Below are 24380 nucleotides of genomic sequence, written 5' to 3' on the forward strand. Positions count from 1 at the left end.
TCTGGAAACTCCTAGAAATATTTCAATCAGGCTCACAATTCAAAAGGTTCATTAAATCCAGGATTATTACCATGAGAGAACTTGACCAGAGCAGCCAGGCTGTAATGTTTAAGGGGCTCCTTACTCGCACATACCTACAGGCTGCAGCGCTCACAGTCGCACAGCGAGGAGCGTGTGAATCCCAGCCCTGTGCAGCATCAAGCATTTTCCTCTGGGGCCATCTGCCGGCTTTTGCGCAGATGCTTCTCGGGACCTTTCTGGGACAATGATTGCTTTATCAGGTGCACTGAAGGTGAGCGATGCTGGAGCCATTAGGCATGATTTCTCATGCAGCTGTAGTCCAAGCTGTGCTGGAGGCTGCATCTTCCGTCCCACATGCCCCCGTAACTCCAATTGGCGTGCGATTCTTAAATTGGTCTTCTGAAGACTCAAAAAAAAAAAATCCAGCTCCACTTTCCATACTTCCCTTGCAATCAGAGATGTTCTCTCCCCTACCCCATGTGTGTGCCACCTTTAATCCAACAATGGCCCTAAATTTTAATACTTGTGAAGGTAAGGTTCCTCCAACAAACAACTCCAAACAACATTAATCTATTTGCCTAAGATTTTTTCAAACAAAACCATGAATGAGGGAATGAATTTGCAGACTGATACTTAGAAAGACTAAGTCATTAACTGATCCATATTTAATTTCTTAAAGAATCAAGCTTAGTCAGTAGACTCCTGAATCAAGAATAGATTAGATTTTTATTTGTACATGATCCATTTCAGAGTAATTTTACCAACTGGTATATATTTGTACCATGCTGCTACTGAACTACTGTGTATTATTGTAAACTCATTTTCAAGCTGCTTAACTCAAGAACGGCTAGAAGCTTAAGGCTATCATTAAAAAAACACCCCAACAAAACACCAAAACCAACCAACCAACCCACACTGCTCCAGTCAAATCAAACACCCTTTCCCCTCATCCCTCCTCCATACAAAAATAACCTCGTGTTTTAAGGAACCAAAACATCCCCTATTATTAACAGGAGGGGGAAAAAAAAACAAAACGCTGACCCACCAACAGCAATTGGCATCCGAAAGGCTTACTACCTTTAAAAAACTGAGTTTTCCCTCTCAGACTACAGAGAGAGACTGATATGCATTCCAATTTAAGAGGTCCAGTTGCTATAATTCAAAATTATATAGCTGGGCTATATTTTATTTGCATTTCATTTAAGCACAGAGCTTTTCCACCAAAGTAAGTGCCCTTCTGCTTTCTTAATAGATTTGTCTGCTTAGCTCTGTTTCACTGCAGCCACATGCATTCAGACACGAAGAATTGGGAAAAACGACTTGCTATGTACAGCGGTCCAGATCGCATGCACTTACATGTGAAAAATGCACTGGAAAGTTATAATCCATCTGACCAAAAGATTTCTAGAAGGAAAATAATGATTTTCTGTGTATTGTTACAGCATCTGCTGCTCTGAGGTGAAAAATGAACAATATGCTTCTTTAGAGATAAAGATCATGATGATGGATGCATTACTGTCAGAAATCCTAAGCAATGCAGACATCAAAAGTAATATTCGGTCTGTTTATGCATTAGTTATTTTCATGAATAATACTACAAAGCTTTTTAATTATTTTATAATCCTCAAGATGATGTTGGGGCTCAGAATCACTTCAAATCTGAGACATATCAGAAAGGCCACAGAACAGACATTCTTTGGTATTTTTGGCGTTCTGCTGCATTGCTATGATACTTAAACCTCAATATTAAGTCTTGCAAATCTGTATTGTAAAGATGCTGGAGTTCTTAACAAAACAAGCCCTTTTTTATCTGCTGGCTGGTTGTGTAACATATAAAGTAACCCTGTCAAGCTAACAAAACCCAGAGCTTCTCCACAGCCCGCAGCCAATGAAAAATCCCCTCGAGTGACATATCCCAAGAGAGTTCTGGAGCAGTGGGAAGTGACATCTGGGAGAGCATCTGACCAAAGACCAAGAATGAGGTCTTCATGCTCCTCAGTGGTTTCTTTATCTGGAACGCTCGGGGAGTCACTTTCTAGAGCCTTCATGTTATCATTTTTCTTCTTCTTCTTCTTCTCCTCTTTTAGCTTCTGTACCTTGTGCTTGAATATGTCACGATGTTTGGGTTCTCGAGGACCACAGAAGAGTTTGTCTTTGCTTAGATGCAGCAAGTCATCTTCAGTTGGGATGCAAATCATGGCATGTAATTCAGGGTTCCCCTTTCTCAAGAGAGACAAGTTGACCCATACAAGAGCCCTTGGATAGCTCATCAAGATTGGCAAAAAGATATCTTCAGTCATTTCCTTCTGTCCCAGTCGAGAAATAAGGCGGACTCGCCGATCTTTTCCAGCAGTGGGATAGCACCAGGCTGATAACTGCATTAGTAGTTTCTCGCTCCTATTAAAAATTTTAAAAAATAAACATCAAGAATAGTTATTAACAAGTAGTACAACAAAAATCCAGCGCCTCACATATTTGCAAGAGCACGATTAAAAAAAGCCCTGGGGCTTTCTGCAACCTTCCAAGCTGGTATTTGTATCACTCTGAGCACAAAAAGAACATGGGTGAGTGGAATTAATGTGTGAGGCTATTTCTTCGACAGGAGATATTACTTGTTAAAACCCCCAAAACTTGTTAAATCACAAATGCCCTAAAACCTTCAGTGACATTAATGCAGTCCAGAATTGCCAATGTTTTCTTCCCCTAATAACTACACAAAAATGAAAGACCTGCATTCAGACACTTTCCAAACACTGTTGCTGCCCTCATGCGTTGCATTGGAATGCAGGGGATTCTCTATTTTCATTAGAGACCTTATTAAGTAGTGCAAGAACCACCTGTGATGATGTATCAGAAAAGAGAATGCAAGCTGATTTACACAGCAACAGTTTTAAAATCACAAATATGAGCCTCTAAAAGCTTCATCCACCTGGAAGCAGACAGAATATGCCAACTCCAAGAACACACTAAACTCAAGACTGTTAAATTTAAGATAATTTAAGAAATTTACTTCATCTAGTCACCAAGTTTGCTGGGGAAAAGCAGGAGAAAGACTTCCACTCAACAGCAAATTCTGATTCACAACAAAACTATTTAATCTCCTCACTGTATTCGGATCGAATAATTCTCTCATCTTAATAATCAACCCTGAGCTCTTCCTTTCCCCAATTCAATAATTCCCAATAAAGAAATAACACCTCACATGTGCGTATCATTTTGACATACCTGAGAACAATAAAGTCACTTGTTGCCATAGTTTCATCTCGCTCACCAAAATCTTGGGTTCCTGTCTTTAGGACACCTTCAGAGCTTGTTATTTCCATGGTCTCCTCTACCTCATCAGTCTCAGGGGAAGCTTCTTTGACCACTTCTGCTTTGGGGTCACAAAAGCTGTGCCCTTCAGTTGCGCAGTGCTCAGAGTGTGGGGAAGAAGGATGTACAAATTCTCCCGAAGCTTTCACTCTTCCTTCCCAGTTCTTCGTCAGCTGCCCCCAAGGACAGACAAAAGGGGACAGAGTGCCCAGCTTGACGTAATTTGCCCTTTTTGCAGGTGGACGTCTAAATGATAAATCAACTAGGTAAGAATATTTGTTTCCTGGGCCCTTATTCAGTCCCTAGCACTTCAAAAGGCTAATTGTCTACTTTGTCCTGCTGGTCTAATGATGTTTTCTGTTTTCAAACCAAAGTATTTAGAACAGAAATTTAACTCTGCATTCCCTTTGTAATTTCATTGAGCAAGAATTTTAAAGTTATACTTCTAGACAACACTGCTGTATTTCTGACCACCATACCCTTTCAGCCATGCTGGATATTTCTATCTACTGTGACTGACACCACCACCTTTTCCTTTAAGTTTCTCCTACTTCCCCCTCCTAGCTGGAACAGGAGCCAACACCAGTTGGTGCAGAGGACACTTCCAGCTACCCCATACTCATGGTTAAGAGTTCTGTGTTTACTATAGTGAAAATGAAGGCAAACTTCAAAATACCTGGTGTTTAAAAAGCAGACATTGAAATATACCTCTTCATTCACTTCATTCTATAACACTTAGTACATACTTTGATATTCTGCCTCTGCCTTCTCCTACCTCCTCCCTCATTTGCTGCTAAGGGAGCTTGAAATAGCTTTGTTTATTTTATTGTTATGCAGCCTTGTTACAGCCTTATAACTGAGCATAGCTCTGGGAATAGAAGGTTTTAGTTAATTTATATGCACTGTTTAGCAGTGCTTTTCTGTTAAATACATCTAAGATTCTTTTCTTTTTTATAATATTAAGATTTAAAACACTAGTGAAAGATCTTAATAAAGTCCAAGTCTAAATGAACACAACAGACAATCAAGGGAATATTTTAAGCAGCATTAATTTTTTTCATTCTTGCAATCAATTTTGAAGTTAACATTACCGTTTGAATTTTTCAAGAAGACTGGTTTCCAGTTCTTTGGCAAACTGCATTCCTGCCTGGCAGTCTGGGAAATCATTTGGAGTGTGAGGTGTTCTTTGATATTCAGAATGCTTTGAAGCCTCTTGCAAGCCACCGACTCGTACTCCTCGATATATCTGTTATAAAAAACAAAACCCCCAAAAAGCAATGTTTGTACTGATTCCGGGTTTCTAACTGAAAAAAAAAACCATTAGTGTTCCAGAAGCTACTGCCTTAGAAAAGGGAAAGTTTCAAAGCTTTCAAAAAAAGCCCCCCAAAAATTAAGTATGGTTTTCACAGTTCTAGATGTTCATTTCAACAAAAACGTTAGTCATGGTCTTTAAATTTAATTCTGAAAAATTATTAACAAAACTGAAGAGAATTTCACAGGTTCTGATCTTGTACATTGCCAAGAATGTCACATTACTTTGACAAAGTCACTGCCCAATTTATTTTAATTGTACAATAGGTATCACTGCAATTAATCCCCCTGCACATTCAAAAGCATAAATGTAACTGCAGAAAGCCATCTAAACATTCACAGCAGGATGCTCCAAACAGCATCAGAGAAGTATTCAAGCTTAACTCAAACTTTGTGTTTCAAGCTCTCTCCCAAATCAGAGGCAACCAATTTGTTGACAGAGTGGTGGAGATAGCCAAACTGGACATGGATTAGCAGCAGGCACCAAATGATTTCTCTTTAGAGACATATGCCCTTAGAAACACAAAACCAAAGAGCTATAGCATCAGCTTTCTCTCCTTATTCCCCACTGTGATTTCCTGCTTTAGACTGCCATGTGGGCACAGTTATACTCAACAGAAGATATGGAAAGTTATTGTTTATTTTTAAGATTTTAAGACCAAGCCTCTGTCATCAACCAGTTCAGACACCCTTTTTTAAAGTGGGATTTTGATCCTGTAATTGTGAATTGGTTACACAATGTGAAGTATACTCTCTAAAACTGATTATTTTGAACCAAATTATATAATTTGTCATATTTATTTGCAATTTGCAACGAAAGTCACTTACAAAAGGAATCCAGAAAGCCATGCCCCAGCCCTTTGGGAGATAGAGATCCCAGCCACTCCCCCATCCCGGTCGATCTTCTCCGGCCATTTTCCCTGGCTGCTGCACCAACAGTATGGGAATCTTAGATTCACGAGGACCCAAATCAAGGTGTGATCCAGGTACCAGTAATTGAGCTCTCATATGATTTAAATCCTGAGAAGGAGGAGACATTTCCCATAAGTTAGTAACCATTTTTCCCTCTTCTAGATATCCTTCTGAGATACAGAGAGGAGGTGAGCTTGTAACTAAGAAAAATGTACTAGTAATATGCTACACATTTGAACTGACCTTCATCGAGGCATAAAAAATGTTTTTAGAAAAAAGTATTAAGCACCCTTTTTCTCCCCTTCTTACTTCCACAGACCTTGATGGAGGGCAGGTACTGAAACTCAGAGCGAAAATGTACAGTACAGATGAAGGAGGAAAAACAAGTATCGCAGCTTGATATTTATAGATTTGTGCACAAGACTAGACTGAACAGGTGCTTTCAGCCAGTCTGTCAATACACAGAGCAAATCTGAACTACATTCAGGGAGGTGGGAAGAACATTTGGTCACGTAACAGTTTCACATAAAGCATGCTGGCACCAAGGCTTTGTCAATCACCAGTTGTTGTATTTCATTGTACTACATTAAGAATACATTTATAAAAAAACAGACCATCAGACTGCCTCTTTACATGTCCCTTCCGCATCAGCTATTTTATAAGGTAAACATTACATTCATGACAGCATGAAGAACAGTCATATACAAGAAGATTGTGCTGATAACTGTTATGCGCTAATGTAGTATTTTGTAAGTACTCTGCTTTTTTTACACTATGGCAGCCAATTTGAAAGAGCACAAAACTAATTTCCATAAAGAGAATATTTAGAGAGATGTTTCTGCCATACAAATATTTTCTCTTTTTGATTACAACGGTGCTGAAAGTTTATCACCTCTTGTGACTAAATCACCATTTTACCCACACATTTTATGGGTTGCTCCTCCATTGCCAATGGAAATGTCAAGATAGGAGTTTTCAAACCTGTAATAGCACATGTAAAGCTGTCTGCAAATCACAGGTATTGCTCAGAACGCCCACAACACAGTGTGCTACCAGAGGGATTTATTTCAGAACCAGAGGGATTTATTTCCTTCCAACTTCTGTGATTCTTTTGTCAGCAGAATCGTCCTGGCTATGACTGAGGAGTGAATGGCCAGAGCCTCTCTGTGCCACTTCATCCCTTTTATCTGCTGCACTTGAGTCAAGGTGATGTACGAAAATCCAATTCCAAACCCTTCTGATAAATAAACCTACAACTATTTAGTCCTGTAGACAATCCAATAAAGCTTTCTTTTAATTGAATCATGAACAATGGTTGTGCAAGAACATTTCACAAAGGCTATAAAATAAACACTTCAACTCAGCAACTGGATACTATGACATTAAGAAACTACTGCTCTTGGATTTATAGAAGCTTCAAGAGTCTCACTCTATGGACTCTATGGATCATTAGCCATTTTCTCCATGGCAATCCACCTTCTTAGTTACCTGCTCTGAGATTTTATTTTCAGTGACGTTCTTACAGATGTCCTGGTCCCAGATAAAGCTGTGAGCACAGTCTACAGGTACACCCTCCAGGTACAGCTGCCTAACTTTATCATTATCTACAAAAGAAGAGAACCTTCAAACAAAATTCAAACAAATTTTGTGGCTTGAGTATCAAATTACCAAAACCACTCCACTATCATAAATACAATGAACAGATAACTAAATAAACAGACTATTAAAAGCTTAACAAGCATCACTGCTTCTGCAATATCTTACTATCACCTGTTTTTCCAAATACAAAACATGAAATAAACTGTTAGTTTTAGAAGCATTAACCTGGCATTCTCTTACAAATTGGCATTTCTTATTACAAATGACATCACCTTTGGCAATGTAAATTACAACTTTAGCATGCCACCTTTAATATTCTGGAATCTGGCTTCACAGGCAGAGTGTGAAGCTCAACAGGTTTGGTGAAAATCAGAAAAAGCAACATTACAAATCCTGAAATAAGTTTGCCTAAGTAAACTTGTACGAGAAGCAAGGATGACCTTTAAGAAATGTACATACAGGAAATATTTTTATGGGTATGACTAGTATGCAACTACTTATTTAGCACTAGCTTCCCACTCTGGATCTTTTCAGGTTCTGCACTTCAAGGAAGGGACTATTCTTTGCTTATGTCTGCAAAGACCAACAGTTGTGTGCGTTACTGAAGATAAATAACACTTCTAGCTTTAAAACTGATCATTCAGGTATTAAATGACCTCTCTCTTCTTCAGCTCATCAATCTAACCAAAGCAGAGAAAATGTATACCTACCTTTAGTGATCTATGGATTAAAAGCCTTCAGTGTGCAGTATGTAATGCATGCTGATCCATATTTTAAGTAAAATAATTCTTACCAATAAACAATACGATGAACCTATTAATAGTTTCGTGATTAAAACTTACAGGGACTGTGCTCATTTTGTCATCTACAAGGTCTTACCTATTAAAGGAACATAATATGTTGGGTTTTGTTTTGTTTTTTAAATCACTTAGTCTTTCAAAAGAAGATTCAGCTAATTTTTCCAGTTAATGTTGACAAAGACTTTGAGCACAGAAGATATGGGTTATTCAGTGGTACTAACAATACAATAGGTACTGCCAAACATAATTGCAATAATTATTTATTTAAAACCTATAATCTTTAAGATGTCCCCATTATTAAGAGTTGCAAAATCCTTCGAAAGAAATATTAAATACGGCAGCACTCCTGACAGTTTGATGGTGTTATTAAGCTGATGCTTGCTATGCGTTCTTGCTGATGAGTTACACTTACGTGAGATGAAAAAATACTAAAGAAATTATTGGATTAGGGTGACATTCCTTCAAATTAAGAACGATACAACTAAAAAGGAAATCCTTGCCAATTCCCTGACAATTAAGCCAGAAGAATTCCTTCTCAGACCAAAAATTAAGGACAGGAACCTGAGCAGGAATCTAAAAGACCTCAATGCTCCTAGAGGCAAAGCACATTCTGTCTGGAGATACAGCAAATATCAATGCCTCAAAGGAAGGAGAAAAACACAGCAACAAAACTGTGTGTAGTGGTGGTGGGGAATTCCTTCCTGACTTACAGATAACCAAGGGGGAAGGGCACATAATTGCAAGCAAACGTAAGGTAAGGAAAGTGACTTTTCCATCTTCTGTATAGAAAGCATTCGTGAACACCAGAATCTCTTTATGTTAAATTATTTCAACTTGTTCTAGTTCCTTCAACTGTAAATTATTCACTGTAACTTTCTGAATTTTTTTTAACCACTTCTTTCTATTACCACAGTTTAGGCAGTCTATCCCTGTCATATTCTTGGAGTTCTTTACAATTCCTATGTTCTATAATGGCATAAGTATTTTTTTTCCCACTTTAAAAAGCCCTTTTAAGTCAGTCTCTTTCCATCACCACAGTCCATCCAATATCCCCCTCACTACCCTAAAATATCCTTCTCTAACTTGGTACATTCTTTCTCCTTGATCCCCACTGAACTTGGAGAATTTAATCTCTCTGCTAAACATACTATAATTCAAATTATAATCCCAAATTCTCATACCAGTTCTCTTTATTTCTTACCTCTCTCCTGTTTTCTTCAGCCCACATTTTAAGATTGCTGGGGAAATAACCCTACTGATGAATAAGTCGCTGATGATAGTGGAAGTAAGATGTTAGAGCTAGTACAGGAAATACGGAGTTGTATTACTAAGCACACAAAGTTCAGCGACAATCAGCACATTTTCTACTTCTGCTGGTGTCAGTGGTTGGTGCTTAGACAATACAGGCAGATAGAGGAAAGTTTTGTTCCATTTCAAGCTGTCGTTCTGATTTGTGTAGCTGATTACCTTAACAGTCTTAGAAGACAGGCCTAAGAGTAAGAGTGCTTCTATTTGAAATTTTTCCTTCCTTCTGTGAGGAAAGAGCAGAAAAAGCAAAAATACAAGCACTGCTAGGGAGCAGTTTGGGAGCCATATATACCTAGGAGTACCTGGTGCCAGGACAACTGATGCCAGATATGTAAACCTCAGCAAGAGGTGCGCTTATAGGCAAGGACTCAGGCTCTGTGTCTGCAGAAGGAACTTTAGCTCACTTATCTTTCATGATGCATTCTCCTTCTATGCATCTCATTCACCGATTGTTTAAAAGCTCCACCATACTCCATGCTGAGCAGTTTTTAAGGCAGTGGATTTTATATTCTCCCATAGAAGACAGTAAAAGCATATCAAAATGTTGGAAGCATACTTTAAAACAGAGAAAAGAACAGCACTAATTTGCAGCCATAAAAGCACTGACTGCTTACTGGGAGTCTTGACTTCCAGAAGGCATAAACCTGCTGAGGAGGCAGTGAAAAGTGATTTATTCACAAACTTTCTATCCCCCAGCCTGAAGAAATGAGGACAGTTCTTTGATTAAATCTCATCAGCACGTGTCTGTAACACACAGCTTGCACCCATGCATATGCATTCAGGAGTGAGAGTAACTGGGAAAGACTGAAATTACCTTTGATTTGTTAGCATGTCACTCACAAACATATCTTAGAACAGCATTTTGAAAAAAAAAGGGATATGGACAGATGTGTATCATTTCACAGATTGCATGTATGACAATCCACAGGCAAAGATGATGGCTGTAACTTACCTAAACTATTCACTCATTTGACAAACAATGCATCTTTAAATTAGTAAAGATTTCCTAAGAAAATCAGTTAGCTTTTATACAACAAGAACGAGAGAGGCTAAAGCACATACAGAATCTGCTAACATACGCAGTGCCATTTCAGTCTTAAATAGTATTCCTTCCTTTTTTGGTTAAACAAATTGCCCTTCAAAAAATTGAAGAGGAGGATAGTCTCCATTCCTGGGTCACTCTTGGCAAAAGAACCAGTAGAATGAGGGGACAGAACTGGTTGGAAAAATGCTGGCAAAAGTGCTAAATCAAACTAGAATAATGTTTGGGAATATGTTGCTTTTGATTAAATTCTTGCTGGATATTTCTGTAATCTGACTCCAAGTATGGCCAATAACAGGGTCCTGGGGAAGAGGACAACACTAGAATCAGCATGTAGTTCCCTCACTCTGCCAGTTCCTAGCCACTTGTGGCTTATAGACTTCTTCAGTGAGAGGTGATCTTTTTGCACTGAGTGGCCTTCAATAGGTTCTCCTGCATATATTTAACTGATTTTTTAACTCCTGCAAACCTGCCAGGCAATCAAGGAGGCTTATAGGAAAAAGGAGTAAATCTAATTGGTGTATAGAGGCAGTGAAATATGCCACAAGACTCCACGCTCCAAGGAGATTACAAACTAAGCTGAGAGAATTCAGGAAGGTCTTATAATGGGTCCTGAAACAGCAAATAGTGGCAAGAAAGCATAATGCTTGCATAGAGAGAACAGATTAGGCATAAAATGCATTCTGCACAATAACTGATTATATCTAGGCTTCCTTTTATTAATACATATGGAACTTTACTTTTTCTTTCAAAACCACCAAGAATTAAATGCACTTGAATGCTTTCCCCTGACGAGAAAATTATAGAAGTATCTGAGCTTAATCTAACATGGATTAATTTTCTAGAAGTATTTTAAAAATTTAAAACTTCTCTGCTTTTAACTACTTGAACAAGGATACCCATTAAGGCAGAGATATAGCACAGGTAGTAGCTATCACATAGCCAACTACAAAATTAGGTTAGGTCTTTGGAGAGTAACAATAGCCTCTCTTTCCAACTAACACCTAGGAACAGTCAATGAAGGAGACAGGGGAGTGGCAGTTAGACCTCAGTCTTGAGTTTCTCAGGTAGGAGAGATGAACTACCATGCCATAGGATTCCCCCACTGCACATGTAAAAGGTATGCAGGAGATTGTGAATGATCCTGTAACTCTTCCCACACAGTGTTAGAAGTCACTCAGGTGGGAAATGTGGAAAACAGCAGCCACTTTCCCTGCTGAACCATTAGTCCCCCATATTCTCTCCTTAACTGTTTCTTGTAGGAGGGCTGGCCTCTCCTTTTCTACTCCCTTACCATGATATCCTTTTGATTTTCTACTAGAAGACAGCTGTATTGTATGTCTTCTTTCATCATTCTGCCTACTCAACTTATTTAGTAGGGACGTGCTTGTGTAACATCAAGTCCTTTAGCAGGTATTAGAAGGTATCATGCAATTTACCTTTCCTTGCTAGCTGATCAACCACTTTCTCCCTCTCCTGAATAAAAGTCAGAGAGGGTGGATGCAGTTTTAAGTTCATGATGAAACAAAAAACCACTCAGAAAGGAACCGGAAAGCAACACCAGATTTTCTGAATGTTTGTCGTTTAAAAGATTTTTTGCAAGTGATGGATAACCCCAAGTAGAAAAACCTTGAAGACGGCCATTTCTAGCCAGCCAAGGAAAAAAGGCATAGGTATTCTCTTCCTCTTGACTCCCTATCTTACATCATCACCTCTTTACTATGGCCCTCCTTCCTGAGGGACAACCAGCTCTGGCAGTGGGAGAGAAACTACTATGAGACATTTCCCACGCCTAGATGCCTTCTGCTGATCTTGCCTTCTTGAACATATCTTCACAGACTGACAAGCAAAACGAAGGGAGCCGAATTACTTCTTGCAGTTGCTAACTCCTCTACCAGTTCAAACCAGTATCTGTAAACAAGTGCTATATAGCTCACCTTACTTCTCAGCAGGAAGGAACCAAAGTCATGCTGCAGCATTTCCAACAGGAACATTAATGATGAGAAAGTTAGCTGAGCAGAACTAATTAACAGGAGAAAGGCTGTTCTAGATAGAGGGCAGAATAGGAGGATGTAAGAAAATCCAAATAACAGAGAGTTGTTCAGAGAACTAAAAGACAGTAACTGAAATAGGTCTTCAACCTGATTTAAGTGAAAGGTAAGGCTAGATTATTCTAGCATCTTGCAAACACACCACCAAGGAAATGAAATATTTTCAAGTGTCTGGAACCTTCAACTTGTCCTACTTGCTACTGTTTGCTAGCTGGCTATTATGTTTCTCATATTGGGTGAGGCAGTCTGCGTCCAGTCAACCTAATTGGAAATGCCTACACAGCACTGTACACAAATCCCATTGTATACTGTATATGCTCTTGCACATCTTTCAAGGACATTCAAATCCAAATGAATTTGAATTTTGCACTGAAATGTTATGTAAGTCAGCATTGAAATAAAAGCTTCAGAAGTTACGCTTGCATCTTTCATTTTTTAACATAACCAACCTCTTGGCCACCTGAAATGCAAATCTTGCAATGGTAATTTTTTTTTTTCAGTGGAATTGCAACTTTCATCATTGTAGGACTATAAACCAGAAACAGCAGATATCTTCTTGGAGAGATAAACAGCATCAGGGCGACTAAACACCAAGCAGAAACTTACTAAGTAGCTTTTAGCACCTGGTTGGCCTTGCCAGGATTCGAACCTGGATCATCTGTATGGTCAAACAGAGGCTTCCACTGAGCACAAGACCAGCTTTGGTGCATGTCCCTCCCTCACAATTGCTGTTCTAAAACCTATGCAACTTTCAAGCTGTTCCTGTTCTGCCAGGAGCTGTGGAAAGGGGAAGAAAACATTCTGAAATCGAATGCTAGAGGGAAACAGCAAGAGACAATCAGTAGAAGATGACAGCAAATGAAAACAAAAGTGTAGAGAGAAACTGAATCTCTTGCCTTTGGCAGTTCCAGGAGAAGCATAATATAAGCAAGGCATTTTACCTTGGTATTTTTCAAAGTCTGGCATGGCTTTTGTCTTCTTTTTTGGCAAATTGACTCGAGGATCTCCAACAGTGAGGCCCAGTATTGTACCTGGTGGCACTTCTGATGGTGAACTTATCCCTTTGAAAATACACAGATGAACATTGCCATGAAACCACCAATTAAGTTGTGATCTTTTTCTGCACTACTATGTTGCGCATTTTTGCCTGCAGGGATGTGACACCACTGTAAGCCAGAGAAGCAATCCAGAGTACTCAATTTAACATGTTTTGAAAACTCACCAATGCTTGTTAAATGTCCAATAACAAAAGACGACAATAGCAGCGTAAGACTTAGTTTGCAATTACATTGACGCTTAGCATAGAAGTGAGGTCACTCTCTCAACTTACAGACTCAATTCATCCTTTGCATTTGACACATCTCTTAAAGAACAAACAACCTTTGTTTTATACTTGTCTTCCAGAGAAAGGAAATTAAAAAATGTTTTTTAAAAGTTTTACCTCATCTCTGCTTAACTGTCTCACATTGGATAGCTCGAGTATAGTGTGAGATCTACCAAAGCCAGTTCCTTACCTGTTTCAGTGCTAGAAAGTGAGGAGATGTTGTTAACTTTATGATACTTTACAACTCAGCCAAATATACAACTGTTCATTAGAAACAAAAATATATAAAGCAAGGTATAATACTTTCACTTTGGGTAGGAGCCTACCATTTTATCTGTGGAGGTACTGTACAACTTATTGCCTTAATTTGGTGAGTATGGGGGAGGAGAGTGAGTGTATACGTCAGACTGTATATCCCACCAGCAATCTCAAATCTAAGTTGATGAAGATAAGAAACAAGATTCAGTTTAGCTATTAAGAGTTTGGACTACACAGAGGATTAAAATTCCCTTAAAAAAAGTTAATGTAACATTTCTCAAATCTTTGACATGCCACAGTAATTACCTAAGCACATGCTCAATGGCATTCCTCTCCTGATCAAGCGAAAAATAAGCATTTCCAAATTGAAGTCAACTTATTAGCATGCCAGTTTTGATCACTGGAGTTTAAGAGTTTCCCCTTCCTCCCATAGCACCCACATGCCCAAATACCTTCTAATAACTCAAAGATAGCACTTTGACGTTGATGAAGAGATACTTTTTCAGAATCCTTGCAGTTTTCTACCCACCAGTTATTCAGTTCTGTCTCTGAATCCGCCATCTCCTGGAAAACAACACATCTAATTAAACTCAAGTGGTCATTCAGTATTTTCTATCAGTATGAATTCACTCTCAGTTTGCCTTAATCATTACGGTTGCTTTCTTCCTCTTCAAGTTTCAAACCAAAACAATTTTTTCCTGATGCAGTCTATTCCTATACTCCACCTTACAGTAATCCCCAATAAGCTGTTCAGTTTAACCTGTGTTCCAAAAATAAACAAAGCAATCCACAATGCTTCCTAATTCTGTCATTAATTATCTCTTATAGAAAGCCAGAGATTTCATGGCCTTGTCATGTTTGCTGCAAGAGACAAAAAACCCCCATTAAAACCACAGTGATGCTATGTGCCAAGAGGTGGACAAAATACTAAATCTGGGGAAACTGCGTATTTGATTGAAAACACAGACGTTTTCTATACCTTAGATGTCTTGCCCTTTAGCTCTAGGTGCTCTAGATCATTGCTTGAGAAACATGATCCATGGTTTGTCAAAGAGAATATTAATTTTTCTGGACCTCTCAGCACAATACATCACTACAGCAGAAACTACATAGCCTGCTCAACCGCACTATTGCTTCTATTTTCTTCCCACCCCCACTTAACATCCAGATAGGAGTTCTTCCTGAGATCAGCGTCAGCCAAGTGGCTCAATACAGAGAAGCTAACAGAAGAGAAATACATAAGTTAGCCTTTATAATAGGTAAGGCTAGATAGCTTATGATTCTTTCTAGCAAAAACAAGCTTGTACATTCTAGAAACCTTATCAAAATTACAGTAATATCCAAACTGCCAATTTCCTTACTGTTTGGAGAGAAGCAGCTTTCAAGGTCTCTGTAAGGACAGAGTGTGATAATGGGCCAATCAGCCGATATCTGAGAATCTCCATAGTTCTATCACTGAAACAGAAGAAAATTTCAGGTGAACGTACAATCGTACAACACAATTTTTTCTCCAGTACTGTTAAGCCAGAATTCAGCTATATTAACTGGTTAAGGGTCACAGTTTCCGACTCTACTATGAACAAACCTGATCACAACGCCAGTAGTCTGCGAGATCCAGGAGTAGGACTGGAGTGGATCTCTAGTGCCGTCACCAATTATTTTTTTCACTGGCACAGCTTTTTCTCCCTCTTTATCCTCCTCCTTCTTTCTTTTCTTGCCAAGGCTCAGAACAACATCCATTTGTTTTTCCTCTTGAATTGATGTTGTAATAGGCTCAGAAATATAGATTTCTTCAGGCTCTGAACACTGAAAAACTGCTTTTAACTCTCTCAGCATGTCCTTAAGAAAAATGAAAAGTTTGGATTAGGATGATAAGCAGTGCATTGTAAAGCTTACCTACAGTTTTAAGAATTACACTCTACTATTTTATTTTCCTATATGGATTTAAGGGAATAAACTTCATTCTGCTGAAGTCCAGGGCTTACTATCAAGAGCTGAAAGTAATACTAATGTTGCTAAGAATTTATTCTCACTCAAATTAACATAAGAAAAATTGCCAGGCACAAAAATTTTTTTTTCCTTTTTAAGTTCATAGCTAAGCATCAGGTTATGATTACCTGTGATGAGACCAAACTTAGCCTGTTGGGGGTGCCAGTGGGAAGGATGTGAATCAAGCAACATCATATTGCAAATGTATCCTGAAGCAAGTGACACTAGAAAACTTTTAACAAGCTCAAACACTAAAAAAAAACTCAGAGGCATGCACTTTCTGTACAAGCTTTATAAAAACAAGCTGCAGAACATAAATATTGTTAGAGCAGAAACAGTCTTCCAACTTTTACTTCCTAAAGCCATGTATTATATCCAGCTTTTCTACACTTTTCAGAAGTATCTTCAGCATTAAAAATGTACAACACATAAAGAAAACAGAGTTCAACTCTAAAGAAAAAAATACCTGTTTGAGAGCTGGATGCGTCCAGATCCACAACTGTCTGTTTTCAGACCCATCCCTGGGTTTCCAAATAAATGTAACAGGACCAAGCATATCCTCAGGATAGCGATCTGCTCTGTAAAGATTCAGGGAACCCTCGAATTTTCCAGACAGACAACAAGCCTCTTCAAATGTTAATCCTAAAGAAGATGATACTTATTGAAAACCAAAATAATCTCTTGGTTAAAAAAGAAAAAATTGAAATTCAGTCCGGCTGCTGGGACATGTACCACAATTAGTTTATTAATAAGCAACTCAAAACAAGAATGTCTAGTCCTAGTATAAGACATTTTAATTATGTTTTTCAACCAAAATCACAACTCAGTATCAACTCTGTTACTACTATTGAGATAGGTAGAATAGTAAAAAAGGAAAAAGATGGGTCATCCTTCAGGCTATTCAAAAACTTAACTTTATTTTGAACTATATAAAATTTACCTGTGTCAATGCTACATATTCGAGCAAGTTGCTTCAGAAGCTCATTCTCTTTACCAGTCAACTCCAGGCAACAATAATATGATAAGTCCTGAAACAAAAGGATAATGGTAAAGTGAGAATAACTCTTGAAAGTGAGCCTGGCAAGGAAGGACCAGACAGAGCTTCACAATTTACACTAAAGTAGTAATTTTTCATTCACTAAAATTTGTGTCAAAGAGAAATGAGTTTTCTTTTTTAACTTAAAATTATTAGTTATAGGCTAATTTCTCACTGAGAGCCAACCTGCCTCTCAAACCAACAGACCAAAAATGACATGGAACAAAGCACCTGTCTTCAATAGCATCCTGCTCAGGAAGATGATGCAGGGATTCACTGAATCTCTTAGCTCTTGAGAAGACTGAAGATGCAGTATTTCAGTCATAGTTACCATAAGACTCTTCTAAAGGTTCATCTTGTTCTCTCTGATACTCGCCACCCTTCATTACAATTATGAAATCACTCATTTCATACTTAGCAGTTAACAACACCTGACACAACAGTAGTTCAAAGAGACAGAAATATTCATTACAACTGAAGAGTTGATTCACCTTGGCAAAATAATGAAGAAAACAAATTAAAAAAGATGTAAATGTAGTACCTGAAGAAGGCAGTGTTTCGTCATGGCTCGGTAACAAGCCCTGTAGCTCTTCTCTGTAGGGCTATCTCCTAAACAGTATCCCCATTTCTTTACCATATGAAATCTCTTTGCATGCCAAATATGCGTTTCCAGCCAAATATTCTTTTTTTGCCTGCGATTAAACTCTGCTACCAAATTTATGTGGCGCCTTCTGGCTTTGCGGCATTTAGTCTTTGACTGTTCTTTTTTCTGATGTACAGCTTTCTCTGCCTGTTTTTAAAAGAGAGGATATTGAAGTAAATGTCAAAAGGACAAACTTCTGTAGAAGAAAAAGGCTGACATATATCAGGATACAAGAGCACTAGTATTAAGTTATTCTGATGTTAGTTCTCCATAATTCTTGTGGCTAACTAACACTTTGAAACTTTATACACAAGCCCCATCCACACAAGTGCATCAAAGTTTGATTGGAACCCACAGATAAACCAAAATCCCCACACATTCAGAAACTTACCAGTGAACAGTAAGATCTGCTACTTCCTGCGTGAAGTTTTTGCCCAACATCAATATATCCACATGAACAAATGAATGTGACATTAGGAACACCTGGAGATTTGAGCTCATACAGAAGCAGTATGGACTCTCAGACTGCGAGGTAGGACCCTAAGGACTCTACAATGTGTAGAAGCAAACAAGAAAGGACTGTGGTGATGTCTTGACCAAATTCTTGATAAATAGCCAGGTCTGAATTATTATGGGTGAATGCATGGCCGACTCTCTCAATTAATGTTTGATTTGTCTTTTTGTGAAGAGAAGGGGTAGAAAGAAATAGGGACTATAAGACATCCAAAAAGATTCTTAGGATGTCCTTTGTAAGCTCACCAAGGAATAGTTGACAACAGACCACTGGTTATAAGAATAGCAAAGGAATGTGAATGCTAGAAGATCACTGCCAAGAGCACAGAAAACACTGAAGCAACCCATGACATCAAAATAGAAATGCACAAAAAAATAAAATATGTTGCCATCAGACCCATCATTCCAACCACAGGGTAGGCAATATAAGCCACTGGATCAATGGTATGTGACTGATTGGTTCAGAAAGACAAGTAGAGAAAAAGGGATGTGGTATTGTAGATGAAAAATGTATGTCTTTAAGCTTTTGAAGAAATAAGAGATGGTCCAGGTAAATGTTTGAATGAAAACGGTCATGATAAAGGATCTAAGAAAAAGGAAGAAAATGCAGCAGAATCAGAACAGTTAACTTTGAAAAAGCAGGCTTCAAATACTGAAAGTAATAGGCAGAACCTTTACAAAGGGAAATAGCTCAGGGGACACGACAAGCTGCAAGAAAACATGAAACAAAACAGCCTGTGCAAACACACAACTACAGCAAAAGACCTGAGGAGAAAAAACATAGCACAAGAAATACAGCTGCACCAGGGCCAATTAAAAAATCTCAAAAATCCAAGAATCATACAAGGAGTGGAAACAAGGATGGGAGAATAAGTGTGAGTATGTACAGAGAAGTTAGAAAGGCTATCATGTGAAAGGAGTTAAAAAAGCAAGACACGAAAGAACCAAGCATAAACATTACAGAAATCTAGACTTAACAAGGATAGAACACATAACGAACTACGCAAAATAGCCCATGCCTTCTTCCTTCAGTTCTCAGAAAACAGGCCAAATTGCATCTCTTGTCATGACTAACAATGCAAAAAGAATGCCAACCACAGCAGTAAAAGAAGAGATACAGCTTAAAACATGCCCTAAGGCACATTGTGGAAGTACCCGAAGCAATTTCTGAATCATGAACAATTATCTTCAGGAACTCAGAGTGGAGGGGGTAAGGTCTCAAAGAACTTAAAAAAGACAATGCAAGGGAAAAAAGAATGCAAGAAATACGTTAATCAGTCAACCTTAATACATAGAAAACTTGCCAAGCAAACTCACTTCATCACTTTAAGAAGTGTCTAGAGACAATAAGTGATCAATGCCAAGCATCAGACAGATCATTTTACAATAAAATCCTGCTGAACCAATTTTTTTTTTTTTTTTTTCAAAACACACCAGAAGGCCACAGTGGGTAAGGAGCAAGAAGGACTAAACTCCACAGGAGCATTCTGACTAAATGTTGAGGTACTGTCACAAAATGAGAGAGTTTCACGAGCAACCAGTAATAGTCAATTACTAAGCTGCATGCAGCCTGCCAACAACTCCAGTGTACCTCCCAGGTTTGAGCTATAACACATGAACCATCGTGCTAGTCATGAACGGGCTATGCTGGCTTGAGGCCGGCAGGGTCACACCTGACAGCTGTGGTGGGGCACAAGGCAGACAGGTGCTATCGAGGACTCCTGGATCACCTGGGACCAATGCACTGCCTGAACAAGCCCTCCTGCAGTAGACCCTTTTATCATCTACTCTAATAACTTTTCAAGATGTCCAATAATCACAAAGCCAAGTGGTTAGTGAGATCTACTTGAGCTACTATCTAAAACTGAGGTGTTCCTCCATTTTGAATCCAAATGTCAGTCAAAGTTTGAGAACCTGTGTACGCAGGGAAGTTTTGCAGATAAGCTCAGGTCTGAACGTTAATAAATGTAGAGCTGAACACTGTGCATTAACTATGCCTACTATATAGTCTATCAAATACTATAGAACGCACTTATACCTCTTTCCTGGCAATCTCTTGGAGCCGCCTGGGTAGGCGTTTAATATTGTGACTCATAGCTCGCCTTCGCATGTGCCTAGGTAGAGTCTGGAAAACTAGAGAGTTTGAAGACTTCTGCGCAACTGCTTTCAACATGGCATTGATCTCAGCAGCACGAGCTTGAGCAAAGGTAGACACTGGAATGAAAAGAACTGCATCAGAGCATGACAAACGGCAAAAATCAAAGAAGGGGACACTGTACATAAATTACTCAATTCCAGCAGAGTATTCCCAGTACATCAGTCTAATGACTTCTTGAGATAAAAGTAAATACTGTCTACTATTACTGAAGAAATTTCAGTTCTTCAGAAATTCTGAAGCTTACCGATATGGTTAAGCAAATACTTACACATGAATGAATCTGAAAGCCGTGGTATAACCAACAAGTCTTACTTGCACTAAGTACTTCTTTATTAAATTAGAGTAGCAATCTTTTCAGATGGTATTCAGAGAGATGAAAAAAACTTCAGCATGGGAAAAAAAGGAAGCAGTAATCATATTACAGACTGTTTTAAAACGATCAAATAAAAAAATCCAGAGCTTGGTCTTGTTTTGTGCTTATGGAAATATATCTACTATCAGAGCACCGCCACATTTTGAAAAGCTAATCTGCTCTCCTAAATAAACATTCTGTTAGATAAAAAGTTATCTGTAACTCACATCATGGACGAAAACAGTTTCACTGGCTACATTAAAAGCAGATGACTGTCAGTATTCATTTTGCTGGCAAACAGAAACCAAAATGCATATCCCTCATTACAGTAAGTGCAACTTTTCAACTCAGAAGTCTGAAAAGATTCATTGAACAACAGCTGGTCTTTCATTTCAGTATACAACTACTTGTGTATTTTAGAGAAAATGAGGAAAAACAGAAGAACATAGCATCAGTTCCAATTTTTGCTCTTGCACAAAACCAAAGAAAGACAGCAAACTTAATAACCAGCAAGTTGCCCTGGACTTATAAATTATGACCATTTTCCTTACATACAAACCTGTTATGTATTTCGGCATTTCCTCAGAAACACTCTGGCGTCCTCCTTGCCATCCTCCTCTTCCTCTGCCTCTCTCTCCTCTATTTTGCCCTTTTGGAAAATACTGGTCTTTCCTGTAAGAAGGCCCAGACGTCTGATTCGAAAATTTCTGCTGCTGATACTGCTGCTCAGAACGAACGTCTCCTGGGGGGTTTAGAGATGAGAACAGGTAACAGAAATGCAAAGCAGTCTGAGTACTGATAACTATACACAGTCTTTCCTCCTAAGATTGCATTGCGCATTCCTCCCATTATATTTAATGTATGTACCTGAAAAAGCCGTCAGAAATCAGAAGAATTGAGTTCTTTTTTATAGGAAGAAATAAAAACTTTGCACCATCCTGCAGCAAGCCTGCAGTAGATTAACTAACTTTTGCACATTCTGAAAATGGTGCCCAAACCAGACTTTGCCTCCAATACTCTATTAGATCCAATATGAAAAACCTGACTAAAATCGGCCTATGCAACATCCATAGTGATTTTACTATTGTCTAGTCAGGGTTTTAGTACCAAACAGCAAAGCTAATATTTTTCTCTCTTGCCTCTTGATTTTTTTTTCCGCATAAGCAAATGTATTCTTGTCTCACTGACATGTATTTCTGTTACAGCAATAAATAAGGTAAGCATATACATGTATGTTGGTGCAGTAAGTTACTTTTCTGGTACAGGCATTTAAACCAATATTGAAATTAAATAACTAAAGCCTACAGTAAGCTTCCTAAGGTACAGAAATACCTTTCAAGAGTGATAAGCACCTAACAGTACTTCAAGTTTAAGAGGGCCTTGAAGTCCATATTTAAAGATTAGTTTATATTCAACCTATTCACAGTTAAGTCTTGGTTAGAATTTCTACTACAACTTGAGATATGGTTCTCAGGGAGCTCATGCTGGACAACTGGACTAAAAAGGGCCAAGACAGCCATTCCCACCACCCCATCCACTGCATCAAGATGAGTGGTTGAAGGAACATGGGGCCATACAGTTCAGGGAGCTCCTCTAGTGAAAATCAACCTGTGTGTCAGGAGAAATGGGGTAAGAGATTAAAAAAAAAAATCAGTTTTCAGGTTGATCAGCTTCTTAAACAGGTCTATCACATTGTCCCAAAAATGCTATCAGTGGCATGAGGAGCAGCCAGGAGCAGATTCACCTCCAGTAGCCTCTATTTATGTGAACTTAAAATGTCAATGAATCTCCTTTTTCCATTTCAAATAAGCATGAAGCTGAAGTTTTATGTTCAGCAGCAATGCTGTTGCAGCCCCGATGCAACCATACATCATGCAGAACTGCAGTAATTCAGATGAAAAAATAATTTGGGGTGGAAACAGAAGTTAGTTTTTATGTGGAGTAACTCCCTGATCTGGGTTCTCTGGCTGAGAGCAGCACTGTCCAGACAGTGAGGTGAAGGTGAGAAGGAAATAGCTGGGAGAAAGAGATGGATGCTGCCTCAGTCAGAAAATCTGTGTAGACCTACAGCCCAAGTCAATCGTGGGAGGGTAACTGGACAGCAATTAACTCATATCACAAAAACACCCTTTCACCATCAAGTTAGCCTAAGAATGGAGGAACTAACTATTTTAATCATAAGATGGAATAGTGTTTCAAAAGATAGTGACTGACTTAATTCCTAAAGAAAAATGAAATTATTTCAGATACGATGTAGATCCATAGTTTTATAACACATATTTAGATTTTTTTCTTTCCTCTTTCTACAATATGCACTATAAAACCAAGATACTCACTAACACTACAGAAGAATGTTATATGGATGAAAACCCATGCTATTCAATAGGACAGAAAACCATAACCACGTAATCTTAGAAGTTCCCTGCTACAAAGTTAGAAAACTGTATTTAATCTGGCAGTACTCCTTTAACGATATTCCAAAATCTTCAGACAGGGCTGACCATAATTTGCTGTGTCATCTGTCTGCTTCGGAACTTTTCAGTCACCTAAATATGCAGTGACACCTCAGCATTTTTTTATTCAACCACAAGATGCAATCTGTCAACTTCTGAAGGCCTCAGAGTAACAGGCCCTGCTCTTACGTGTGCTTTTTTTCCCAGAAATAATATAGGTAACAAAATAAAAATATGAAATTGGGGTTGGTGGTGGTGCTGTGGAAATCAAAGTCCGATTGAAGCATACAGGATGCAGGTGGAAACACATCCGGCGTACAGGTTGACAGGATCCTTCAGCTGCAAAGGTTACCTGTGTACATAAATGCTCCAGCAATGACCTAGCAACACTGCCATTTTAGGGAAATGCCTTGCTGCCTCCTGCCAATACTCTTCCATAGATACAGGAGCCACAAGCGCCGAAAGGCAAATTTGTTGGGCATGCTGATCTGATGGAAAAACAGTGCATTTATCATAGGGCCAGCAGCCTAAACCAGCTCTTCCTGCAGCTCCTAGGTCTGACAGAAAGAGAAGGGACGTCACTGGATGGGCTATAACATCCAAATTCATTTTAAGACTAGAAACCGTAGCGGTCGGATAGGATTTGTCATGTAATCGAAGGGCTGGTAGAGAAAAGCGCGTATTAACGAGATTTATGGCAGAACCAGGGCTAAAGAAGTCAACGGCAGGGGACGAAGCCCCGGGCTGTTCCCACACCGGGTACGCCTCGCCGGCCGCCGGGGCTGAGACGGGGACACCCAGCCCGAGGGGGGGGGGGGCACCCTCTCCGCGTTGACCCACCCCGGCCCTGGGCAGGGGGTCCCCCAGCCGTACCTGGAGGCGCGCAGGCTCTGCTCCCGCCGCCGGGGAAGGGCCCCGGCTCGGCGGGAAGGGTGACGCTGGCCGGCTGGTTCCTCATCTTCTTGGCCCGCTTCTTCTCCCTCGCCCCGGACATCTCCGGCAGGGCCCGGGCAGCGTGCGAAGAGGAGGGTCACACCAACCCGCCCCTCAGGCAGGCCTTAGGCGCCCGGCGGGGGCTGCTCGGCCTCTCCGTAGCTGGGGGGAGGCGGGGAGGGGTTGGCGGGCGGTGCAGCGGCGAGCAGTGCAGCCGCGGGCGGAGCGGTCACCGGCCCCGACCCGGTGCGCACCCGCGGCGCGGCCTCCTCCCCCTACACGCGGCCGCCCGAACGCGAGCACGGCGCATGCGCACGGAGCAGCACCACCACCCCCGAGGACTACATTTCCCAGAAACCTCGGCG

The 24380-nt window shown here is 39.6% G+C and overlaps 1 protein-coding gene across 3 annotated transcripts; it reads right to left on the bottom strand.

Moving 5' to 3' along the window:
* Positions 1-728: 728 nt before the first annotated feature.
* On the bottom strand, positions 729-24312 carry POP1 (POP1 ribonuclease P/MRP subunit). Of its 3 annotated transcripts, none has more exons than XM_075141391.1 (15): positions 23956-24312; positions 21189-21371; positions 20158-20333; positions 17505-17753; positions 16868-16955; positions 16394-16569; positions 15524-15777; positions 15300-15393; positions 14391-14502; positions 13298-13417; positions 7045-7160; positions 5473-5664; positions 4425-4579; positions 3247-3579; positions 729-2418 (listed from the first exon to the last, which is right to left on the bottom strand). In XM_075141391.1, exons 1-15 carry the CDS (start codon positions 24074-24076, stop codon positions 1755-1757), a joined length of 3033 nt encoding a protein of 1010 aa, XP_074997492.1. In that variant the 5' UTR covers positions 24077-24312; the 3' UTR covers positions 729-1754. The 3 variants fall into 3 exon arrangements, with proteins under 3 accessions (XP_074997492.1, XP_074997491.1, XP_074997493.1); XM_075141390.1 differs by having other exon boundaries at positions 16394-16584; XM_075141392.1 differs by lacking the exon at positions 5473-5664 and having other exon boundaries at positions 16394-16584.
* Between the last annotated feature and the right edge of the window lie 68 nt (positions 24313-24380).

Source organism: Calonectris borealis, chromosome 2 (assembly GCF_964195595.1).
Source record: "Calonectris borealis chromosome 2, bCalBor7.hap1.2, whole genome shotgun sequence".
NCBI lineage: Eukaryota > Metazoa > Chordata > Aves > Procellariiformes > Procellariidae > Calonectris > Calonectris borealis.